At 44.0% G+C, this 21,458-nt stretch overlaps 1 protein-coding gene across 4 annotated transcripts in view; it reads left to right on the top strand.

Annotated features, from left to right (window-relative positions):
• The window catches only part of Parp4 (poly(ADP-ribose) polymerase family member 4), a 97,896-nt gene that overhangs the window by 19,942 nt on the left and 56,496 nt on the right, over positions 1–21,458 (top strand). For all 4 annotated transcript variants that reach the window (XR_007979281.1, XM_052191354.1, XM_052191353.1 and 1 more), the window contains exons 7-14: positions 228–377; positions 1,975–2,112; positions 3,309–3,482; positions 6,025–6,185; positions 9,326–9,463; positions 10,987–11,082; positions 16,137–16,320; positions 16,619–16,775. Coding sequence is in view for 3 of the 4 variants with exons in the window: in XM_052191354.1 (XP_052047314.1) it covers positions 228–377; positions 1,975–2,112; positions 3,309–3,482; positions 6,025–6,185; positions 9,326–9,463; positions 10,987–11,082; positions 16,137–16,320; positions 16,619–16,775 (1,198 nt within the window). In the remaining variant the exon portion in view is untranslated. The remainder of the gene's footprint in view (positions 1–227; positions 378–1,974; positions 2,113–3,308; positions 3,483–6,024; positions 6,186–9,325; positions 9,464–10,986; positions 11,083–16,136; positions 16,321–16,618; positions 16,776–21,458) is intronic.

The raw sequence follows: 21,458 nt of genomic DNA, 5'->3' as shown, positions 1-21,458 counted from the left end.
TCTTCTGGTGTGTCTGAAGACAGCTGCAGTGTACTCATATAAGTAAAATAAATAAATCTTTAAAATAAAAATAAAAATAAACAACCGCGTGGGAGACATTTTCATTCACACCATCATAGTAATCCTTAAGAAAAGTCTGAACACCTTCATGACAGGATGCAGGTATTCCCTGAAGATAAGTAAGTCACTAAGTTAACTGTGTCTTTTCCATGTGCTGCAATTCCCAGACTAGAAGAGAGAGCACTGGACAGCAAACCTCCGAAGGGGCAATTGACTGTTATGAAAGTTATGTGGAAGACCTGCAGAGACGAGGATTTCTGCTCCAGGAACACTTGACGGCCGAAGCAGCACAGTTAGCGTCTGAGAAGCTGCAGGCGGTAAGCTGCCTCCTATACGGTGGTATGATGCTGGCTGAGCTGGGAGCTGTGCTGTGTGAGTGCCGTTTGCTTTGGTTTGTTATTTTAGACATTCTCTCTTGTCAGGATGGCATCAAACTCAGACAAATGTCCTGCTTCAGCCTCCTAAATGCTGAGATTCTAGATGGGCATCACCATACCCAGATGGTGGATTTGTTTTCTTTCCTTTTTTTTTTTTTTTTTTTTTTTTAAAAAAAAGCAAGATCTTACCATGTAACTCTGGCTGGCTTAGAACTCATTATGTAGACCAGGTAAATTCATAGCCTTAGATTCACCTGCCTCTATTTCCTGGATGCTGTGGTTAAACGCATGTACTCCAATGCCCATCAATTTGAATATATTTTTAGTTACTTTATGTGAATGGATTTTTTGCCTGTATGCCTGTCTGTGCATTATATGTACTGACAGGGGCCAAAAGAGGGACCCTCTCTGGAACTGGAGCTACAAATGGTTATGAGTCGATGTGTAGGTGCTGGGAATCAAACCTAGGTTTCCCCCACACACACACTTCACCACTGAGCCATCTCTCTACTCTTCTTTCAACATTTTTGATAGAAATATTTTTTTGGTCAGTCGTGGTGGCTTACACTTATAATCCAAGCACCTGGAAGGTCAAGTTGAGAGGATCCGGGGTTCAAGTTTATCCAAAGTTAGACAGTATCTGTGAAGCCAGCTTGAGTTTCATGAAGCCCTGTCTCAAAGAAAGAAATAGTGTCTTTATTAAAAGCAAAACAACAAAAAACCACAGGAAAAGGAAAGCTAAGGAAAAAACATGAAGACATGACATTGGACAGTGAGATGTATTACAAGCCACAGGTGTATTATTTATCTCAGCAACAAACTCAGAGTTTTGAAAGATTTCCCCATGGTCCTGGCTGATTCCAGGTTCCTTAACTCATACTGCATGTGCGTAATGCCACTGATGGGCCCACATCTTACAGGGTGAAGAAAAGGTCAAGAGAAGGAATAAAATGGGAGAAAGGGATAGGAGAGGGGTATTTCCTGGGGTAGGCGGCAGACAGAGGAGGACAAGGAAGCCCAGAGGAGAACGGAGGCCCAAGTGCACCAGCTGCCTGGAGTCTCCGTGTCGCTGACACAGACACACAAGGCTAAAAACCTTATCACGTTTATTTGGTTCCCATCTGATGGCTTGAAGGTATAAGTCCCATGGCACTGACGTCTGGTTGGAGGTCTACGATGGGGCCAAGCCGCCAGCATTTGAACCTGGAGGGACATTCCAGCCATTCCTAGCCACAGTGCCTGGGCTATTTTTTTCCTCATGCTTTTGTTTCTTGGTCTATTCTCTTGTGTTTGTTTGGTTAGTTGGCTAGTTGAATAGTTGGTTAGTTGGTTAGTTGATTAGTTGTTTGCTTGCTTGGTTGGTTGGTTGGTTGCTTGCTTGCTTGCTTGCGAGGTTGGAAATGGAACCCAGGGTCTCAGATACACTACACAAGTGCTCCACTGTTGACCTATACCTGACCAGATCCTGTGTCAGTTTTACATAGAGCTCTCATGAGGACTTGTCTCAGTGATGATTCATTGTCACTTCACATTTCAGTTGCTTTTGGAGGAGGTCATAAGTTCAGGCACCCTGAGCCAGGAGGTGAGCGATTTGCTGGAGGTGATCTGGACAGAAGCTCTGGGCCACCTGGAACACACACTCCTCAAGCCAGTGGACAGCATGAGCCTCAATGACGTAAGTTAAGTGTGTTGCTGAGGCACCGCAACAAGCCTGCTTCCTGGTGGGTTAGCACGGGCGCTAACATTCACTCATGTGCTGCCTGGTCTGCTCTGAAGTCCACCCCTCACTGTTCCTTCCTCTGTCCCTGAAGAACCAGATGTCCCTGTCATGTCAGTTCATAGTGGTGTTCAACATAGGCCCCAGCCTATGAATGGGGTGCCAAGGAATACCAAGGAATGGGAGCTAGTGGCACTTAGATACCCAACTCCTGACCTGCTTCATAGCATCTCCTTCAGCCTCTCACCTTCTCGCTGTCTTAGGGAAGGCAGGCCTGCTTCTAGAACACCAGGACATGCTATTCTCTTTTCCAATATGTATAATGGTGATTAAAGAAGATGTGATTGACAGAAGCTATTCCCAATTGTACAATTCATTCAACTGAGTAGTCTTATGACGATAATGCAGGGAGTATTCCCCTATGGGGTAAACTGATTGTTTCAGGGAGAAACAGACTTCTTGCAATTAGGTCCATAATGCACTCGCATAATTAGGAACATGACCCTGGTTTGATGTTGACATCACTCAATGATTCCCTGTGAAAAGCACACCTCCTACAGTTCCATTTGTATTCCTGTCGTCTTGTGGATCTATGTGTTCATGTGCATACAAGTATAGGACTATGATGCTACATTTTTCTTCAGTGTGTGGCCACTGACAAATGCCCATGATCCAGTGAATAACCCTGCATTTAGACAAATGGAAGCAACCCTCAGTAAACTTAGTGAGCTAAGAAATAACCTAACGGTCCCTCCGCTTCCCTGAAGCACCTCCATAGGGAGTAAGCCTTCAATAAGGGCCTTAGAAACACTGTCAAGAACCAAACTAACCAGATTGAAAGGGTGAAAGAATTAATAAAAGATATTCTATTTCTTTTAAAGGCCCAAACTATAGCAGCATCAACAATCTATTGAAAACTCACAGTTCCAATGTCTTCAGCAGCTGTTTTTAGATATTTTTATGGCTGTCTCTTCAGTCTGTTTGTTTGTTTGTTTGTTTGTTTGTTTGTTTGTTTTGGGGGGCTGTTTTGAGATAGGGTTTCTCTGTGTAGCCCTGGCTGTCCTGGAACTCACTCTGTAGACCAGGCTATCTCTTCAGTTTTGTGACTACCAGGATTCAGATTTTAAGAAGTATATTTGCTTTCCTGTCTGCAGCTGAGTAAAGCAGAAGGGATTCTCCTTCTGGTAAAGACAGCGCTCAAGAATGGAGACTCCCAGGAACAACTGCAGAAGACCATGGCCGAGTTCTACCGGCTGCTGCCTCACAGGCATCCAGCATCAGAGGAAGTTAACCTGAAGCTGTTGGCTCAGAAAGAGGACCTTTGTCAGGTATGGTTCTGCAGGAAAGAATTCAGTTTAAAATGTCTGGCTGTGTCATCCCTTAAAATATGGTGAATTAGGGCTGGAGAGATGGCCCGGTAGTCAAGGGCACTGGCCACTCTTGGAGAGCACCTGAGTTTAGTTCCTAGCACCCACAAAATGGCTCATAACTGTCTATAACTCAGTTCCATGGGACTCAGTGTCCTCCTCTGGTATCTGTGGGCACCAGGCATACAAGTGGTATACAAACATGTATGCGGGCAAATATACAGAGAAATTAAAATAAGTCTCTAAAAAATAAAATAAGGCTGAGCATGGTGGCCCAGCTTTAATCCCAGCACTTGGGAAGCAGAAGCAGGCACATATGTCCCTGTGAACCTGAGGCCAGCCTAGTCTACATAGTGGGTTCAAAGATGGCCAGAGCTATGTAGAAAGACTCTGTCTCAAAAGAACAAACGAAAATATAATAACAGGAACAATGATATAAAAAATAAGATCTGTATGGTGAATAAAGCCAGGCATGGTTATATGCACCTGCAGTCCCAGCACTGACAGGAGGCAGAGGCAGAAGGACCAGGAGTTCAAGGGCGGTCTCAGCTACATAGCAAGTCTTAGGCTAATCAGGACTACATGAGGGCCTGTCTTCCAAAACAAACAAACAAACAAACAAACAGGCGGGGTGTAGAGATGGCTTGCTGATTAAGAGCACTTGTTGCTCTTGGGTTCAGCTCCTAGCACCCACGCGGTGGCTCACAGCCACCCTTAACTCCAGTTCCAGGGGGTCCCATGTCCTCTCCTGACCTTTGCCGGCACCAGATATGTACAAGTTACACATATATACATGCAGGCAAAACATTCATACATATAAAATAAAAAATAAGTCTTTAAAAATGATGTGCCAGGAGAGGTGGCACATACCTCTAATCCCAACACTCAGGAGGCAGAGACAGATGCATTTCCTTGAGTTCCAGGCCAGCCTGGTCTACATAGTGAGTTCTAGGACAGCCAGGGCTATATAGGTAAACCTTGTCTCAAAAAAATAAATAAATAAATAAAAATAAACAAACAAAAGGTGATGCTTGGGCTGGGGTCCAAGACTGAATAAAAAGGAGAGAGTGAGCTGACTATGGAAAGTTCATCTCTCTGCTTCCTGAGAGCAGAGATATGTGGCCAGAGGTCTCACAGCCCTGCCACCATGCCTCTCTGCCATGGTGGGCTGAATCCCCCTTAAACCAGGAACCAAAACAAGCCTGCCTCCCTGCCTGCCTGCCTGCCTGCCTGCCTGCCTCCCTGCCTGCCTGCCTGCCTGCCTGCCTGCCTGCCTTCCTGTCTGCCTTCCTGCCTTCCTGCCTTCCTGCCTGCCTGCCTTCCTTCCTTCCTTCCTTTCTGCCTGCCTGCCTGCCTTCCTTCTTTCCTTCCTGCCTGCATGCCTGTCTTCCTGCCTGCCTGCCTTCCTGCCTTCCTGCCTTCCTTCCTGCCTTCCTGCCTGCCTGCCTTCCTTCCTTCTTTCCTTCCTGCCTGCATGCCTGTCTTCCTGCCTGCCTGCCTTCCTGCCTTCCTGCCTTCCTTCCTGCTTGCCTGCCTTCCTGCCTTCCTACCTTCCTGCCTTCCTTCCTTCCTGCCTGCCTGCCTTCCTGCCTGCCTGCCTGCCTGCCTTCTTTCCTTCCTGCTTGCCTTCCTTCCTTCCTGCCTTCCTGCCTTCTTTCCTTCCTGCCTGCCTTCCTTCCTTCCTTCCTTCCTTCCTGCCTTCCTTCCTGACTTCCTACCTGCCTTCCTTTCTGCCTGCCTGCCTTCTTTCCTTCCTGCCTGCCTTCCTTCCTTCCTGCCTTCCTGCCTTCTTTCCTTCCTGCCTGCCTTCCTTCCTTCCTTCCTTCCTTCCTGCCTTCCTTCCTTCCTTCCTTCCTGCCTGCCTGCCTGCCTGCCTGCCTTTCTTCCTGCCTGCCTGCCTTCTTTAAGTTGCCTTTGTCAGGTATTTTGACACAGGAATGAGAAATTTAAATTACTACACTAATGTGCACTTCTAGTGTGCTATCAGTGAGGCAATTCTTTCTATCTATCTATCTGTCTATCTATCTATCTATCTATCTATCTATCTATCTATCATCTTTTTATCTATATTGGGGATTTTGCTATGCAGTCAAGGCTAGCCTTGAACTAAGCCTGAGTAATCCTGTCTCAGTCTTCCAAGCAGCCAGGAAAATTGCATTGTACCAACCCTTCTAATGTTTAATCTGTAGTTTTACTTTTGAGACATAGTCTTACACTGCAACTTGACCTGGCTGGAACTTACTATATAACCTAGGCTAACCTTGAACTTACAGCAGTCTTCCTGCCTCCTCTCCCCATAGGCTAAGGTTACAGGTGTGAGCCACCATGCCCAGCACTGTGACCAGCATGTATCCAGTTTAGTATACTACCAATATCAAGTACTAATCAAAAACTCTGTGGAAAAGAAAATTAATTTTTATCTTTTTTTGAAAATGTTCATTTAAATACATACTAACTTAGATATGTGATGTCTCTAACATCTCTGTATCATTTCCATCCACAGCTAGTAAGAGACATGGTGAATGTTTGTGAAACTAATTTATCCAAACCCAACCCACCATCTCTTGCCAAATACCGAGCTTTGAGATGCAAAATCGAACATGTTGAACAAAATACTGAAGAATTTTCCAGGGTTAGAAAAGAAGTGTTGCAGAATAATCGAAGGTGAGAATGAGCAAGCCTTGGGTAACAATGCAGTGCTCTCAGGCATCAGTGCTCTCGAGATCCTGTTGGCAAGTCAACCCAGACATTTAGAGAACGAAGTCTTCTACATTCCAACAAGACATCTGCGGATGATGACAAAGAGTTACATTGTCTTGAGGGACTGAGGAGATGATGCAGTGGGTCAAAGCACTTGCTGCTAACCCCAATAACCTGAGTTCGATCCCCAGGATCCCCAGGGTGGAAACAGAACCAACTCCCACAAGTTGTTCTCTAACCTTCACAGGAGTGCCATGACACCTGTGGGCACATACGCACATTTCTGTGTGCACACACACACCAAATAAACAAATGCAATTTTAAAAGTCAGTCTTATCCAGGGGAGTATCCTATGCTAACAAATATAGCCCGATCACCAACCCTGCTTTCTGAGTGACCTAATCTTTTATTGCTATTATTATAAAGGTTGTATGCATATTTATTTTGATAATGATTGCATGCATATGTGATGTGTGCATGTGAGTGTGGTGCATATATACCACAGCATACATGTAGCAGTCAGAGGACAACTTTCTGGAGTTGGTTCTCTTCTTCACTGGGCTCTGGTTTACCTAAAAGGCACTTGACCAACTGGGTCATCCTGGTAGCCTGCTGACCTAATCTTGTTGAAGATTAGGTTTAAACTTCCAGAGGCTAAAAGCGTAGCTCAGCAAAAGGTGGTCCGGCTTCTTGAGTATGTGCAGGACCTTGGGTCCCATCCCAGCATCCCAGGAGCACATATGCAGTGCCAGAACATTACAAAAGTCTATTCTATTTAAGATTTAAACATACAGTAGCATGGGTGTGCGCTCTTCTGACTTGTCCATCTGTGGCATGAGAAATGTGCTGAAAACCTTGGGAAACATATTATGCTTTTTCATAGTTTTTATTATTAATGTATTTGACTTAAGTGATGTGGGAGTGTGCTGTGACATACATGTGGAGGCATAGGACAACGTTGGGAGTCAGATCTCTCCTTCTACCATGTGGGTCTTGGAATTGGAACATTTGGTGCCTGCCAACCCTGTGATGGTCATTTTTGAATAGGACTCAACACATCCTGTCACCTGAGAGTGTCTATAGGGGACTGTCTTGATTATTAACTGAGCTAGGAAGACTGGGCAGCACCACTCCCTAGTTTGGGGTCCTGAATAGTGTAAGAGAGGGAAAATGTAGCTGAGAGAAAGAGTAAACAAGTAAGGGTCTGTGCTTTGGTTCTCTCTCCGGGTTCTTGGTTGTGGGTGTGGGGTGACTCGCTGCTCTGAGTTCTGCCTGTACCTCTCATCAGTAATAGACAATAGTCCGGAATTGTAAACCAAATAAACCCTCTCCTCCCCTAAGTTGTTCTTGGTCAGGGCACTTCACAGTAGCAACCGAGATGACACCAGGACAGTTGCCATCAAATACGAGTTGCATTTGCATCCCCAGCCTGTGATTGATTATTCATCCACAGTACATTTTTCCAATGTAGCCCAGGCTAACCTAGAACTTACTATGTAGACCATGCTGGCCTTGAACTTGTGTCAATCCTCCTGCCTGTTTCCCAACTGCTAGAACAACAGGTGTGCACCACCATGCACAACCTTGATTGGCATTAATCATTTCTGTATACCCACCCATGACCAATGTCAAGTTATAGTGGGATGCTTCTGACCATGGTGTCCCTCAGCAGTGTCCCAGTGTGTCATGCCTCCCTGTCTTGGCCACTCATTCACCGCTGTCATGAACCTCCCTCCCGCCACATCCTGTCCCTTCAGTTGTCAGCCTCTCTCTACTTGCACTGCCATCACCTTTGGTGAAGATGACACCATCACATTCAGAGTCTGCCTCATCCTTCCTGATGTGGTTTCCTCTCCTACTCACCCTGTCCACTTGAGTTCCTCTAGAAGCCTGTTAGGTCATATCATGTTCATTGTATCATGCTGTGTTGCAGTAAATGTCTCCTCAGAACACTGGCCTTTCTGCCACGCTGTTTTCTGGATCTAGTTGGTTCCCTTAGTAATGCATAAACAATTTGGTAACTTGTTCATTCTTGCCTCTCTCTTTAGAATCTAAACTTCATGAAGCCAGAGATCTGTTGTCTTATTTCTATTCCTGAGGAAGTATTCAGCACACATTATGATAGTGAATGTGTAAATGAATGCAATTCTAACCCATGTTCATAGCGAACCCACCATAGCTTGACACAGCCCATGGATAGACTAGTTATAGCACGGTTCATATTATATATGTGAGCTGCTTGATTTCGGTCAACTAGACACAAAGTAGAGTTATCTGGGAAGAGGGAACCTCAACTGAGGGGCGGCCTCCATAAGACTGACCTGTAGACTAACCTGTAGACAAGTCTCTGGGTCACTGTCTAGAATAATGATTGGTAAAGAAGGCCCAGCCCACTGTGGATAGTGGTAGCCCTGGACATGTGATCCTGGCTTATATAAGAAACAGGCCATAGAGAACAAATCAGTGAGCAGCATTTCTCTGTGATCTCTGCTTCTGTTCCTGCCTCCAGGTTTCAACTGCTTGAGTTTTGCTTCCCTTCATCATCATGGACTGTAACCTATAATCCAAAACGCAAAACAAAAACAAAAACAAAACAAAACAAAAAACCTTTCCTCTTACTTTTGGTCATGGCAACAACAGAAAGAAAAATGTGTGTGTGTGTGTGTGCGTGCAATTACCACAATGTGCATATGCATGTAAGGATCAGAGAATAGGGGCTAGAAAGATGGCTCAGGGATTAAGAGTACCGACTGATCTTCCAAAGGTCCTGAGTTCAAATCCTAGCAACCACATGGTGGCTCACAACCATCTGAAATGAGATCTGATGCCCTCTTCTGGGGTGTCTGAAGACAGCTACAGTATACTTACACATAATGAATAAATAAATCATTGAAAATAAAAATATTTAAGGATCAGAGAATGGTTTGTGGGGGCTTGTTCTCCCTTTCACCACATGACTCTCAAGACTTAGTGGCAGACTTAGCGCCAAGCACCTTTAACTACTGAACCACAGACATCTGAGTTTTCTTGAGGTTTCTCCTATTAATGATTTCTATTTTTCTTCTAATTGTGTGACCTCAGTGTTTTCCTCCTAATTCTTCCAGCGAATGCCCAGCAGATATCATGCAGATATTTAGAGTTGGCAGAGTGAATGAAGCTAGGGAGTTTCTGAGCGAACTGGGCAACGTGCGACCCCTGCTGCACGGATCTCCTGTGAGGAACATTCTTGGAATCTTGTCCCGGTAAGAAGCACCACAGTCTTTACCTTTTAGTTTTCAGGCTTACGGGTGTAAAATGTTCCCCCTTCTTGTGTACCTTTGTCTTTGATCTTAAACCATATCATAGTAAATGGACAAACCCCATGGGCTTTTCAGTTAAAAGCAGCAAATCTAGTCATAGGAAAATTATGTCATTTAAATTCTGTATTCGTGATTATATATTTTGTATTTGTGGTCTTTCATAAGGTATTCTGTGTAAGTGTGAATTGCTCCTTGAGATTTGGGCATAGTGATGCCTGTAATCCCAGCACTTGGCAGACTGAGGCAGGACAATTGCATCTGGTTCAAGCCCAGCCTTGGCTACAGAATGAATTCAAAGCTAGCCTGGCCTTATATAGCAAGACCGTGGCTCAGAAAAACCAAACTGCAAATTAACACACACACACACACACATACATACACACACACACATACACACACACACACATACACACACTCACTCACACACACACACACACATACACACACACCCTAAAACCTAAAACAATCAATTACAAACAAATAAAGTAATTGTATAGAAATGACCTTTCTATATAGGACCAAATCCCAAAAGCCATCTTATAAAATCAATTTGTTGCAAAATTCAAACAACTGGTATTTCTGTAATCAAGAGCAGAAGCCTGCCTTTGCCTGTCTGTGTAGAGAACATCATGGTCTCATGCTGAGAGAATCCTGAATGTTGAGAGTGCAGCAGGAGCCTGTGTATGCTAAGAAGTAAAGAGACTCAGTCAGCACTCGGCAGACCCACTCTGGGTCCTTGCCTAGAGGAGGCAGGAGAATGACCAAGAGCCTCTGTGGTCCAGACAATGGCGAGGAAACAACCATAGCCTGTAACATGTTAATGGCATGTTAATGACATGTTAATGTAACATGTTAATGTAACATGTTAATGGCATGCGCTGCTCTGGGAGATTACAGTGAGGCTTGGTATCTAAGCAGTTGCTTCCAGACTTTCTCAGATGCCAAAACCCTAACAGTCGTTTATAAAAGGTTTTACATAGAATGGAGCTGGCTTTTCCCATAGACTTTAGGTTATATCTAGGTGATTTAATGGTTTCTAACACAGTATGAATGCTATGGAAACTGTTGGCAGGAAGTGTTGTGTAGAAACTAATGACAAAGGCTAGAGAGGGGGCTCAGTGCTTAAGACTGCTCTTCCAGAGCCAATCCCCAGCAACTGCATGGTGTCTCAAGACTGTCTATAATGGGATCTAATGTCCTCTTCTGTTCTGCAGATATACAGGGAGTCAGAGTGCTCATATATGCATAATTAGATAAATCTAAAAAAAATAATGACAAGAAAATCTGTACATATTCAGTAGAGATGGATTTTTTTTCTGAATATTTTGAATTCATGGCTGGTTGACTGTAGGTATAGCGGAGGGCAAGTTGAACTCTGACCTGAAGTTTGTAAAGACAGTGACTTTCCTGTTGCTCACTGAGTTTGAAGGCTGTGTGGTAAGTCAGGATCCTACCGTCTCTTTCAGAGGGCTGCTCTTACCTAAGGTGGCTGAAGACCGCGGAGTGCAGAGAACAGATGTGGGACATCTGGGGAGCGGCATCTACTTCAGCGACTCACTCAGGTTAGAGTCTTCTGTCCCAGAGCCCACCACAGAGGGCTCCTTGCAAACTTTCCTCTCTGCCTTTAGTGAGGAAGTCTCTCACCCACTGAAGCGTCGTTGAAAGCAGCCGCTGCTACAGCATATTGTAAAAACATGGCTTCTGTAGTAAATATTTAGGAAAACTATGTTTGAAGTCTTAGTGGTTTTCTTTTGCTCAGAGCCTTTAAATTTTTTTATTACTTTTATCTATTTAGTGGGGGAGGGAGGCATGGCATAGTGCATTTGTGGAGGTCAAATGACGACTCACGGAGTCAGGTCTTTCCTTCTTTGGTAGCAGGCACCTTCACTCACTGGGCCGTCTTGCCGCTCTGCCTCAGCCTCATTCTATCCTAAAACAAAAGAATATACCTTTTATTCAGCACCTCATGGTACCTTCTCCAAATCGACCATATAATTGGTCACAAGACAGACCTCAACAAATATAAGAAGATCGAACTAATCCCATGCCTCCTATCTGATCACTATGGAGTAAAAGTGGTCTTCAATAGCAACAGAAACAATAGAAAACCCACATACACGTGGAAATTGAACAATACTCTACTCAATGATACCTTGGTCAAGGAAGAAATAAAGAAAGAAATTAAAGACTTTTTAGAACACAATGAAAATGAAAACACAACATACCCAAATCTATGGGACACAATGAAAGCAGTGCTAAGAGGAAAACTCATAGACCTGAGTGCCTCCAAAAAGAAAATGGAGAGAGCATACATTACCAGCTTAATGACACACCTGAAAGCCCTAGAACAAAAAGAAGCTATTTCACCCAGGAGGAGGAGAAGGCAGGAAATCATCAAACTCAGGGCCGAAATCAATCAAGTAGAAACAAAGAGAACCATACAAAAAAATCAACAAAACCAGGAGCTGGTTCTTTGAGAAAATCAACAAGATAGATAAACCCTTAGCCAGACTGACCAAAGGGCACAGAGAAAGTATCCAAATTAACAAACTTAGAAATGAAAAGGGAGATATAACAACGGAAACTGAGGAAATCCAAAAAATCATCAGATCCTACTACAAGAGCCTGTACTCAACACAACTGGAGAATCTGGAGGAAATGGACAATTTCCTTGACAGATACCAAATACCAAAATTAAATCAGGACCAACTAGACCATCTAAACAGTCCCATAAAGCCTAAAGAAATAGAAGGAGTCATAGAAAGTCTTCCAACCAAAAAAAGCACAGGACCAGATGGTTTCAGTGCAGAATTCTACCAGACCTTCAAAGAAGAGTTAACACCAATACTCTTCAAACTATTCCACAAAATAGAAACAGAAGGAACACTACCCAATTCCTTCTACGAAGCCACAATTACGCTGATACCAAAGCCACACAAAGATCCAACAAAGAAAGAGAACTTCAGACCAATTTCCCTTATGAACATCGATGCAAAAATACTCAATAAAATTCTTGCCAACCGAATCCAAGAACACATCAAAACGATCATCCACCATGATCAAGTAGGCTTTATCCCGGGAATGCAGGGTTGGTTCAATATACGGAAATCCATCAATACAATCCACTACATAAACAAACTCAAAGAAAAAAACCACATGGTCATTTCATTGGATGCTGAAAAAGCATTTGACAAAATTCAGCATCCTTTCATGCTTAAAGTCTTGGAGAGAACAGGAATTCAAGGCCCATACCTAAACATAGTAAAAGCAATATACAGCAAACCGGTAGCCAGCATCAAACTAAATGGAGAGAAACTTGAAGCAATCCCACTGAAATCAGGGACCAGACAAGGCTGCCCCTTTCTCCTTATCTTTTCAATATTGTACTTGAGGTACTAGCTCGGGCAATTCGACAACATAAGGAGGTCAAAGGGATACAAATTGGAAAGGAGGAAGTCAAACTATCATTATTTGCAGACGACATGATAGTCTACCTAAGTGCCTCAGCCTCTATAATTGTTTTCCAGTGCCCCTCACCTCCTCTACTCTCAGACCCCACCCACAGATGGGAGCCTTAAGGCCACCAGAGGGCGCTAGCCTCAGAACTTGCGACTAACATGGGTCACACGGGGAGCAGGCCTGTTCCGTTCTTTCTCCAAGACAGTGCTGTTGGTTGCTTTCCTGATGCTGCAATAACGCACCTCAGCCAGGGCAGTTGGTAGAAGGAGGAGTTTGTTCGTTTGGGGCTTGTGGTTCCAGGAAGTTAGAGTACAAGATGGTGGAGCAGAGGCAGGACTTCCAGAGCATGTAGCCATGCTCTAGGCACTGCTTTGATTTTACCAAAACTGAAGTCCTCGGTGGCTTTTGGCAGCATCAGTGAGGAAGGCTGAAGAGAGAGCTAATGCTCCCTGTCCTAGGCACACAACAAATTTTATATGCCTTTTCTCTGTTCAACAAAAGAAGAATTCTCAGTAGACCAAGTTACAGTCATCTGAGGAGTGGTCCGTAGGCCCGAGAGAGGAGATAGTCCTTGCACTTTCTGTCAAGAGTGTGAGACAGAAGCTAGGACTGAAGATGCTAAGAGCAAACAGGAAGGATGGAGTGTGGTTGCAAGTTACAGGGAAGTACCAGGAAAGGGGAGAGGTTTATGCTGAGATGGGTGAATTCTGTTCTGTTTCTTCTTGAATCAAAGTAAGCCAGGTGTGGTGCCTCACCATTGTAACCTCAGCCCTTGCCAGCGGAGGCAAGCAGAGTGCTATGAATTTGAGACAAATCTCAGCTACATAGATTTCCAGGCCAGCCCAGGCATAGCAAGACCCTGTCTCAAACAATAGTGGGACTGGAGAGATGACTCCGTGGTTAAGGCAACAGGCTGTTCTCCCATAGGACCTGATTCCCAGGTCCTAAATGGCAACTGTCCCACAACTACCTGTATGTAACACCAGTTATGGGATCCAACGCCCCCTTCTGGTCTTTGTGATCACTAGGTGTACATATAGTTCACAGACGTACATGCAGACAAAACATTCATACAAGGAAAAAATAAATAAGTATTTTTAAAGATTTAAAAAAAAAACAACAGGATAGGACTGTACCTCAGTTGGTAGGGCACTTGGCTAATATATGAGGCCTCATGTCTGTCTCCAGCACCACATAAACCCAGTCTGAGAGCTGTGAGACCCTGTCTTAGAGTGGAGTAAAAGTGGGTGGGCCCTCAGGCATGGTAGCATACCCCTATAATCCTCACCATAGGGAGGCGGAGAGAGTATTCAGAGTTCATGGTCAGCCCCAGCCCTGGAGTTGAGTTCAAGACCAATCTAAGTACAATGAGACCCTGTCTTTGAAAAAAAATTAAAATTAAAAACAAGAGGAGGAGGAGGAGGAAGAAAGAGAAGCTGCCGATTCCTGATCTTTGATCTGACGTGCTGGCTCTCCACGTGACTGGGAGAAGCTGTGAGGATAGAATGTCTCTGGCTCTCCATGTGACTGGGAAAGGCTGTGAGGATAGGATGTCTCTCTTCCCTTTGGCCAGCATTTACTTGCTTAGCATTTAATCATCTTCGTGAGCTTCAGTGCAATAAATTCAGTACAGCTCTCTTCTAGCAAAATGGTTTTTCTTTAAGGGGAGGAAGGATTCTGGGAGCCAGAGGGGTCAAGAACCCCAGAAGAACATGGCCCACAGAACTAGGCAGACTCACAGGGGCTCACAGAGACTGAAGCAGCATCAGGGAGGAGCCTGCACGGGTCTGTGCCAGGTCCTCTGCATGCATGCTGTGGTTGTTTAGCTGAGGTGTTTGTAAGACTCCTAAGAGTGGGGGTGGGACTCCGACTCTTTAGCCTGCCCCCGGGTCCCTTTTCCTCCTCCTGGGTTGCCTCGTCCAGCCCTGGATTGAGGGAATGCGCCTGGTCTTGTAACTTGTTATGCCATGTTCTGTTGATACCCCAGGGAGGCCTGCTCTTTTTTCTCTTTTTAAAGTGATCTGGGCACACAGGAAGGTTGGGGGCAGAGACTGGGAGGAGAGGAGGATGGAGGGAAGACTGGGATTGGGATATAATCTATTCGAGAAAAAAATGCCTGCAGCTTTGATTTTCCACAATCTCATACATTTATGGTCTGCTTTTTAAGATAGGATTGTAAAACACAGGAGCTATTTTTATGCAAAAAAATGTTTTCCTTTTAATCCATCACTCCGCCATTCCTTGCAGCACAATATAGGTATTTTTAGCAGCTGACAGAGAACAAAGTACTCTGAGTGCTTCCTGCTGTGAAGAAGGGCACTATACACACCTTTACATAATTGTTTGTTTTTATTCTTTTTGAGAGAGGGTCTCACTATCTAGCCCAGGCTAACTTAGAACTCATTATGTATCCTAGTCTAGCCTGGAAATTGCAGAAATCCTCCTGCCTCAGCCTTCTAAGAGCTAGAGTTATAGGTGTGTGCCTGTAACTGAATTTTTTAAGTAAATAAGTACATAATGAACAATTCCTCCTCCTTTTTTCTTCTCTCCTTCTCCCCTCCTTCTCATCCTCTGATTCTGGCCTTGAACTCATGATCCTTCTGCCTCACTTTCCCAAGTATTAGGTTTTAGGTGTGCACCAACCCAACTTCTCACCATGAAGGTCTAACTGGTATCTTCAGAGTTATTGCAATGGTGGTTAAATTGTGGGATGCTCTCCCTAGATAGTCTTTCACCAATGCAGGCTGAGCATCCTTGTCTGAAGTACTAAAATAAATTAAAAAAAATTGGACTTGGGATTATATGTGTATACATAAAGATATATCTTTAGGAACACACAAATCCAAATGTGAAATTCATTTAAGTTTCATCCATTCCTGATAAATGTAGCCTGGTGGTGACTTTACACGGTGTGTTTAGTGTGCCTACCTGGGGCTGCTACCATCGCAAGGTTAGGGGTAGAATTTTCCATCTGTGCGTCACACCAATCAATGCTCAAAGTTTTCTGTTTGGTCTGTTTCAGATTTTGATTCCCAGTTTTGAGGTAGAGATGCCCAAGCTGTTTCTTATCTGTACAGTGAAGTGCGACTGTGACTTGTGTGTGACTTGTGTGTGACTTGATTGTGACTTGTGTGTATTTCTTCCCTTTCTTATGCAGTACAAGCATCAAGTACGCACATGCAGGAGAGACAGATGGCTCCAGACTCCTGGTCGTCTGTGATGTTGCCCTGGGAAAGTGTGTGGACTTTTTCAAGAAGGACTTTTCTTTAACTGAGGCGCCACCAGGCTATGACAGTGTGCATGGCGTTTTGGAAACAGCCTCTGTCCCCACAGACTTTCAGGTATTTTGTTTGGGGAGACACACAGACCCAGGGTTATGGGTCAGTGGTCAAGCCCTCACCTAGCACTTAAAAAGAAAACCAAACAGTAAACAAACAAGAAAAAAAGTCAAAAACAGGGCAAATGGGCCCAAGTGTGCAAAGGCCAGTCTCAGAGCTGGCTTCCTCTTTCGTTAAATATGTTTTATGTAAGGCATGCTGCCATCTTGCTAAGTTAGCAAACATGAGTGTCTGCTTCTCGGGAGCCTGCGGCTGCTCTTTCCTTCCCTTGTTATCTCCTGTCAATTCCCACTTTCTCTAGGACGATGAGTTTGTTGTATATAAAACCAGTCAAGTTAAAATGAAATACATTGTTAAATTTTGCGTTCCTGGAGATCAAATAAAGGAATTCCATCCTCATGAAAATGCTGAATTAGAGGAGCAGAGAACTGAGCTTTCCCATGGTGCACAGGCTGAAGGTAAGACAGCTTCTTTTCTTTTTTTGGTCTCCTGAGACAAGTTTTACCTGTGTAGCCCAAGCTGTTCCTGAAACTCTATAGACCAGGCTGGGCCTTGAACTTACAGAAATCCACCTGCCTCTGCCTCCCAAGTGCTGGGATTAAAGGTATGCACCACTGACTAGCAGGACAAGTCTTGAGTGCTATTTTATGAGATAAAAACTGAAATTTTTTTCAAAAGCATTTACATTCATTCATGTTGGTAGTAGTATAACCTCCTATTTCATATTTCTTTTATCTTGAACATATAAAAACTAAAAAGCTTAAGAAAGATGATCTCCAAATCTTGTGCTTTGTCACCAGCTCCATAAGGTGACTTGTTCATTAGATGGCTTAATAATGCAATTCATTTTGGGAATCTCTATTTTTTTGTTCCTATAGCAAAATACTAGAAATGTTATAAAGAAAAAACTGTTGGTAATACTTTCTTGTTTATGTGTGCGCGTGCGTGCATGTATGTGTGCATGTGTGTATGTGTGTATGCAGGTGAGAGAACAACTTGCAAGAGATTTTCTCTTTTCACCTGTGGGCCCCAGGGATTTGAACTCGGGTCTTTAAATTTGGTGGCAAGTACCTTCAGCGGCTGAGCCATCTTGCTAGTCTGAGAATCACATTTTTAAAGTGTGTGTGGTAGTGTTGGCCTGTGATCCAAGCACTTAGGAGACCAACGCAGGGGGAATCTTGAGTTCCAGACTCTCTCAAAACAAACCAAAACAGAGAAAAGGGCTTGTCTGGCTTCTAATTTCAGAGGTTCAGGGGCCTGACACTGCCATCAGTTTGGCTCTGACGTGGACCTCAAGGTAGATGGTATCACAGCAAAACTGTGGGCAAGAAGGAAAGATCACAGCATGAGACAGTCAGCAGAGTACAAGCAAACTCCCACAAGTCCTACTTTGTAACTGTCCTCTGAGAGGCTCCACCCAGCAACTGACTGAAACAGATGCAGAGACCCACAGTCAAACGTTGGCTGGAGCTTGGGGATTCTTAGAGATTGAGGACCCTGGAGGGGAAGACAAACATAGTCTGCTAACCTGGACCCTTGGGGCTCTCAGAGACTGAACCACCTACCAAAGAGCATACTCGGGGTGGACCTGGTGCCCCCACCCCTATACTAATGTAGCAGATGTGCAGCTTGGTCTTCATGTGGGCCCTAAACAGCTGGAGTGGGGGCTGTCCCTAAAGCTGTTACCTGTCTGTAGAATATGTTCTCCTAACTGGGTTGCCTTGTCTGGCCTCAGTGGGAGAGGACACGCCTAGCCCTGCAGAGACTTGATGTGCCAGGGTGGGGAGGATATACAGAGGGGGAGGCCTCTACCCTCTCAGAGGAAAGAGGGAAGTGGGATGGAGAGCGGGACTGGGGGGGGGGTACTGGGAGAGGGGGTCAGTGATCGAGATGTAAAGTGGATAAATTAATTAATGGGAAGGTTCCATCCACTCTTCAACATCACCATCCTGGTGACGAAGCTTCTAACACATGAACCTTTGGGAGATGAACTATGTCCCAGCCATGGCACCCGTGGAACTAGGTCAGAGTTCAGCAGTACTATAAAGGTGGGTGGAATAAATGTAAGGCGAGGCTGTAGTCGGGAAGCTTGTGTGGCTAGCTCAGCAGGCTGTCATCGTGGACGCTGACCCCTCCGGCAGACATGAAAATGTGTCCTTGTTTTGGTTTTGGTTTTTTTGGGTTTTTTTTTTTTGGGTTTTTTTTTTTGGTTTTTTTTTTTTTTTGGACTTGGTTTTTTCCGAGACAGGGTTTCTCAGTGGAGCCCTGGCTGTCCTGGAACTCACTCTGTAGACCAGGCTGTCCTTGAACTCAGAAATTCACCTGCCTCTGCCTCCCAGAGTGCTGGGATTATAGGTGTGCGCCACCACCACCTGGCATGTCCTAGTTTTTAAGTGTTGCTGTAAGGACTGAGAGAAAAAAAGAGAGAGGGTCCCACAAACGGAAATGCACACTAATGTCAAATAGCAGAAAACACAGGCTTCCTGGCAGGCCTGGCTCCAGCCGTGACATATAATATCACCTGATAAGACAGTAATACTGTATCCCAGGGCAACCTTGACAGCGCATGCTTATAATCCCAGTGCTTGGGAGGACACTTGCTGTAAATATGAGCCTGCCAGGGCTACATAGCAAGACCCCATGACAGTGCACCTCCCCCAAAAGCTAGCACTTTTACTGATGACCAATTTTGTGTTGGTGTGTTCCTGTTGTGATGCTAGGGACTGCTCTGGGTTCTCGCACCTGCGAGTACACCACCACCACTGAGCCACAGCCATGGTGCTTTTTTATTTTTATTTATTTTTTTTTCTGTTGAGGATTGAGTAAAAAGCCTCACAGAGGCTAGGCAAGTGCTCTGTTACTGAGTTACAGCCCAGCCCCCACTTTTTTTTTTTTTTTTAATTTTGACACAAAGTTTCTCTTGTTTCCCAGGCTGCCTTTGCACTCTCTGTGCAATCCCACCGGCTTTGAACTTCCTCGGGCTCACGGACATCTTAGATAACAGGCGTATACTGTCTTAATTAGAGTTCCTACTGCTGTGATGAACTGCTATAACCAAAGTGACTTGGGGAGGAGATGAACTATGGGTTCACTTCATGCACACTCCATCATCAAAAGCAGTGAGGGCAGGAGCGGACAGGGCAGGAGGCTGGAGGCGGGAGCTGACATGGAGGCTGCTGCTGCTTCCTGACTTGCTCCTCATGGCTTGCTCAGCCTGATTTTTTATTTTTTATTTATTTATTTATTTGGTTTTTTCGAGACAGTGTTTCTCTGTGTAGTCCTGGCTGTCCTGAAACTCACCCTGTAAACCAAGATGGCCTTGAACTCAGAAATCCGCCTGCCTCTGCCTCCCAAGTGCTGGGATTACAGGCGTGCTCCACCACTGCCCGGTTCAGCCTGATTTCTTTTAGAACCCAGAACATATGTTGAATCATCCCTGCAAGTATTTTACTAAGAATTTTCCTGTGACTATATCCATTAGGGAGATGGGTTTACAAATTTCTTTGTTGTTGTTGGGTGGTTTTGGTATCAGGATAGATAATACAGTTCATGAGAAGAATTTGGTAATATTTTCCCTTTCCTAGTTTTATAGAATAGTTTGAGAGGCATGGCTGTTTGTTTTTCTTTGAAGGTCTGGTAAATTCAGCAGTGAATACCACTATCCCTGAGCTTTTTTAGTTATAAGATTTTTTTTAAAATTACTTTATCATTCTTTACTTCTTTTTAGAGATCGGCTTAAATTATTTATCTTGTTTTTTTTTTATTCGATATATTTTTTATTTACAATTCAAATGATTTCCCCTTTTCTAGCCCCCCTTATCTTGGTTTTAATTTGGAAAATGAGGGGCTGGAGAGATGGTTCAGTGGTTAAGAGCACCAGCTATTCTTCCAAGGGACCCAGGTTCTCCTCTAAGCACCTCCACATGGCAGCTCAGAACCCCCTGTAGCTCTAGTCCAGAGGATTCAAGGTTCTTTCTGGCCTCTTCCCACCAGGGACACAAATGGACAGGCACAGACACACAAACAGACAAAATACCCATACACATAAGATATAGTTTTCTTAAAAATTTGGTAGATTATATACATCTAGAAATTCATCCATTTCTTTTAGGGTTCTTCAACTTTAGTGGCCTGTATTTTAAGGTATATCCTAGTGACTCTGAATTCTGTTGGTGGCTGTCATAATGGCTTTTTTATCACTGACTTTATTAATTTGAGTGTTTCTAATCTTTCTTCTGCTTAGTTTGTCTATCTTAACAAAGATAGGGAAAATGAAAGGACTCCTTGTTTCCGACCTTATCACAGTGGAGAGAATTGTAAGTCAGGGCTGGAGAGACGCCTGAGTGCTTTTGAGCATTGGCTACTCCTCCAGAGGATCTAGATTCCATTCCCAACATCTACGTAGCAGCTCACAACCATCTGTAACTCCAGTTTCAGGGGATCCTACACCTTCTTCTGGCTTCTTTGGCTTCAGGCACATAGTTGGTACATAGACATAAATGCAGGCAAAAAATGCATATAAATAAAAAATTAAATAATTTAAAAATGGAAACAACACAAAGAACCAATGAAACAAAGAGTTGGTTCTTTGAAAAGAAATAAGATCCAGGTACTATTTTGATCTCTAACACAAATAAATAAATAAGTAAATAAATAAATAAATAAATCACTCTTTTAAAAGTTATTTTATGTGCACACTTGTGTAGATCAGAAGACAGCCTATGATAAGTAGTTCTTTCCTTCCCATATGGAACCTAGGGATCAAATTCAAGTTATAGGTTTGAGAGTAAGTGCCTTTATTCACTAAGAATATTAATTCTTAATGAAATAAATATTAATTTTTAACGAAATAAAAAAGTAGAAATGATTTTCAGAATGTTTTTCTCATGGGTTTACTTTTCATAATTGGGTATTAAAATTTACAGTGGCTCTGAGTGTGGTTCAGTTGGTGGAGTTGAGTGTGGCTCAGTTGGTAGAGTTGAGTGGGTCTTGGTTGGTAGAGTTGAGTGGGTTTGGTTGGTAGAGTTGAGTGGGGCTCAGTTGGTAGAGTTGAGTAGGGCTTGGTTGGTAGAGTTGAGTGTGGCTCGGTTGGTAGAGTTGAGTGTGGCTCGGTTGGTAGAGTTGAGTGTGGCTCGGTTGGT

This window comes from Apodemus sylvaticus, chromosome 8 (genome assembly GCF_947179515.1).
Source record: "Apodemus sylvaticus chromosome 8, mApoSyl1.1, whole genome shotgun sequence".
NCBI lineage: Eukaryota > Metazoa > Chordata > Mammalia > Rodentia > Muridae > Apodemus > Apodemus sylvaticus.
This window is presented reverse-complemented; position numbering and strand designations above follow the sequence as displayed.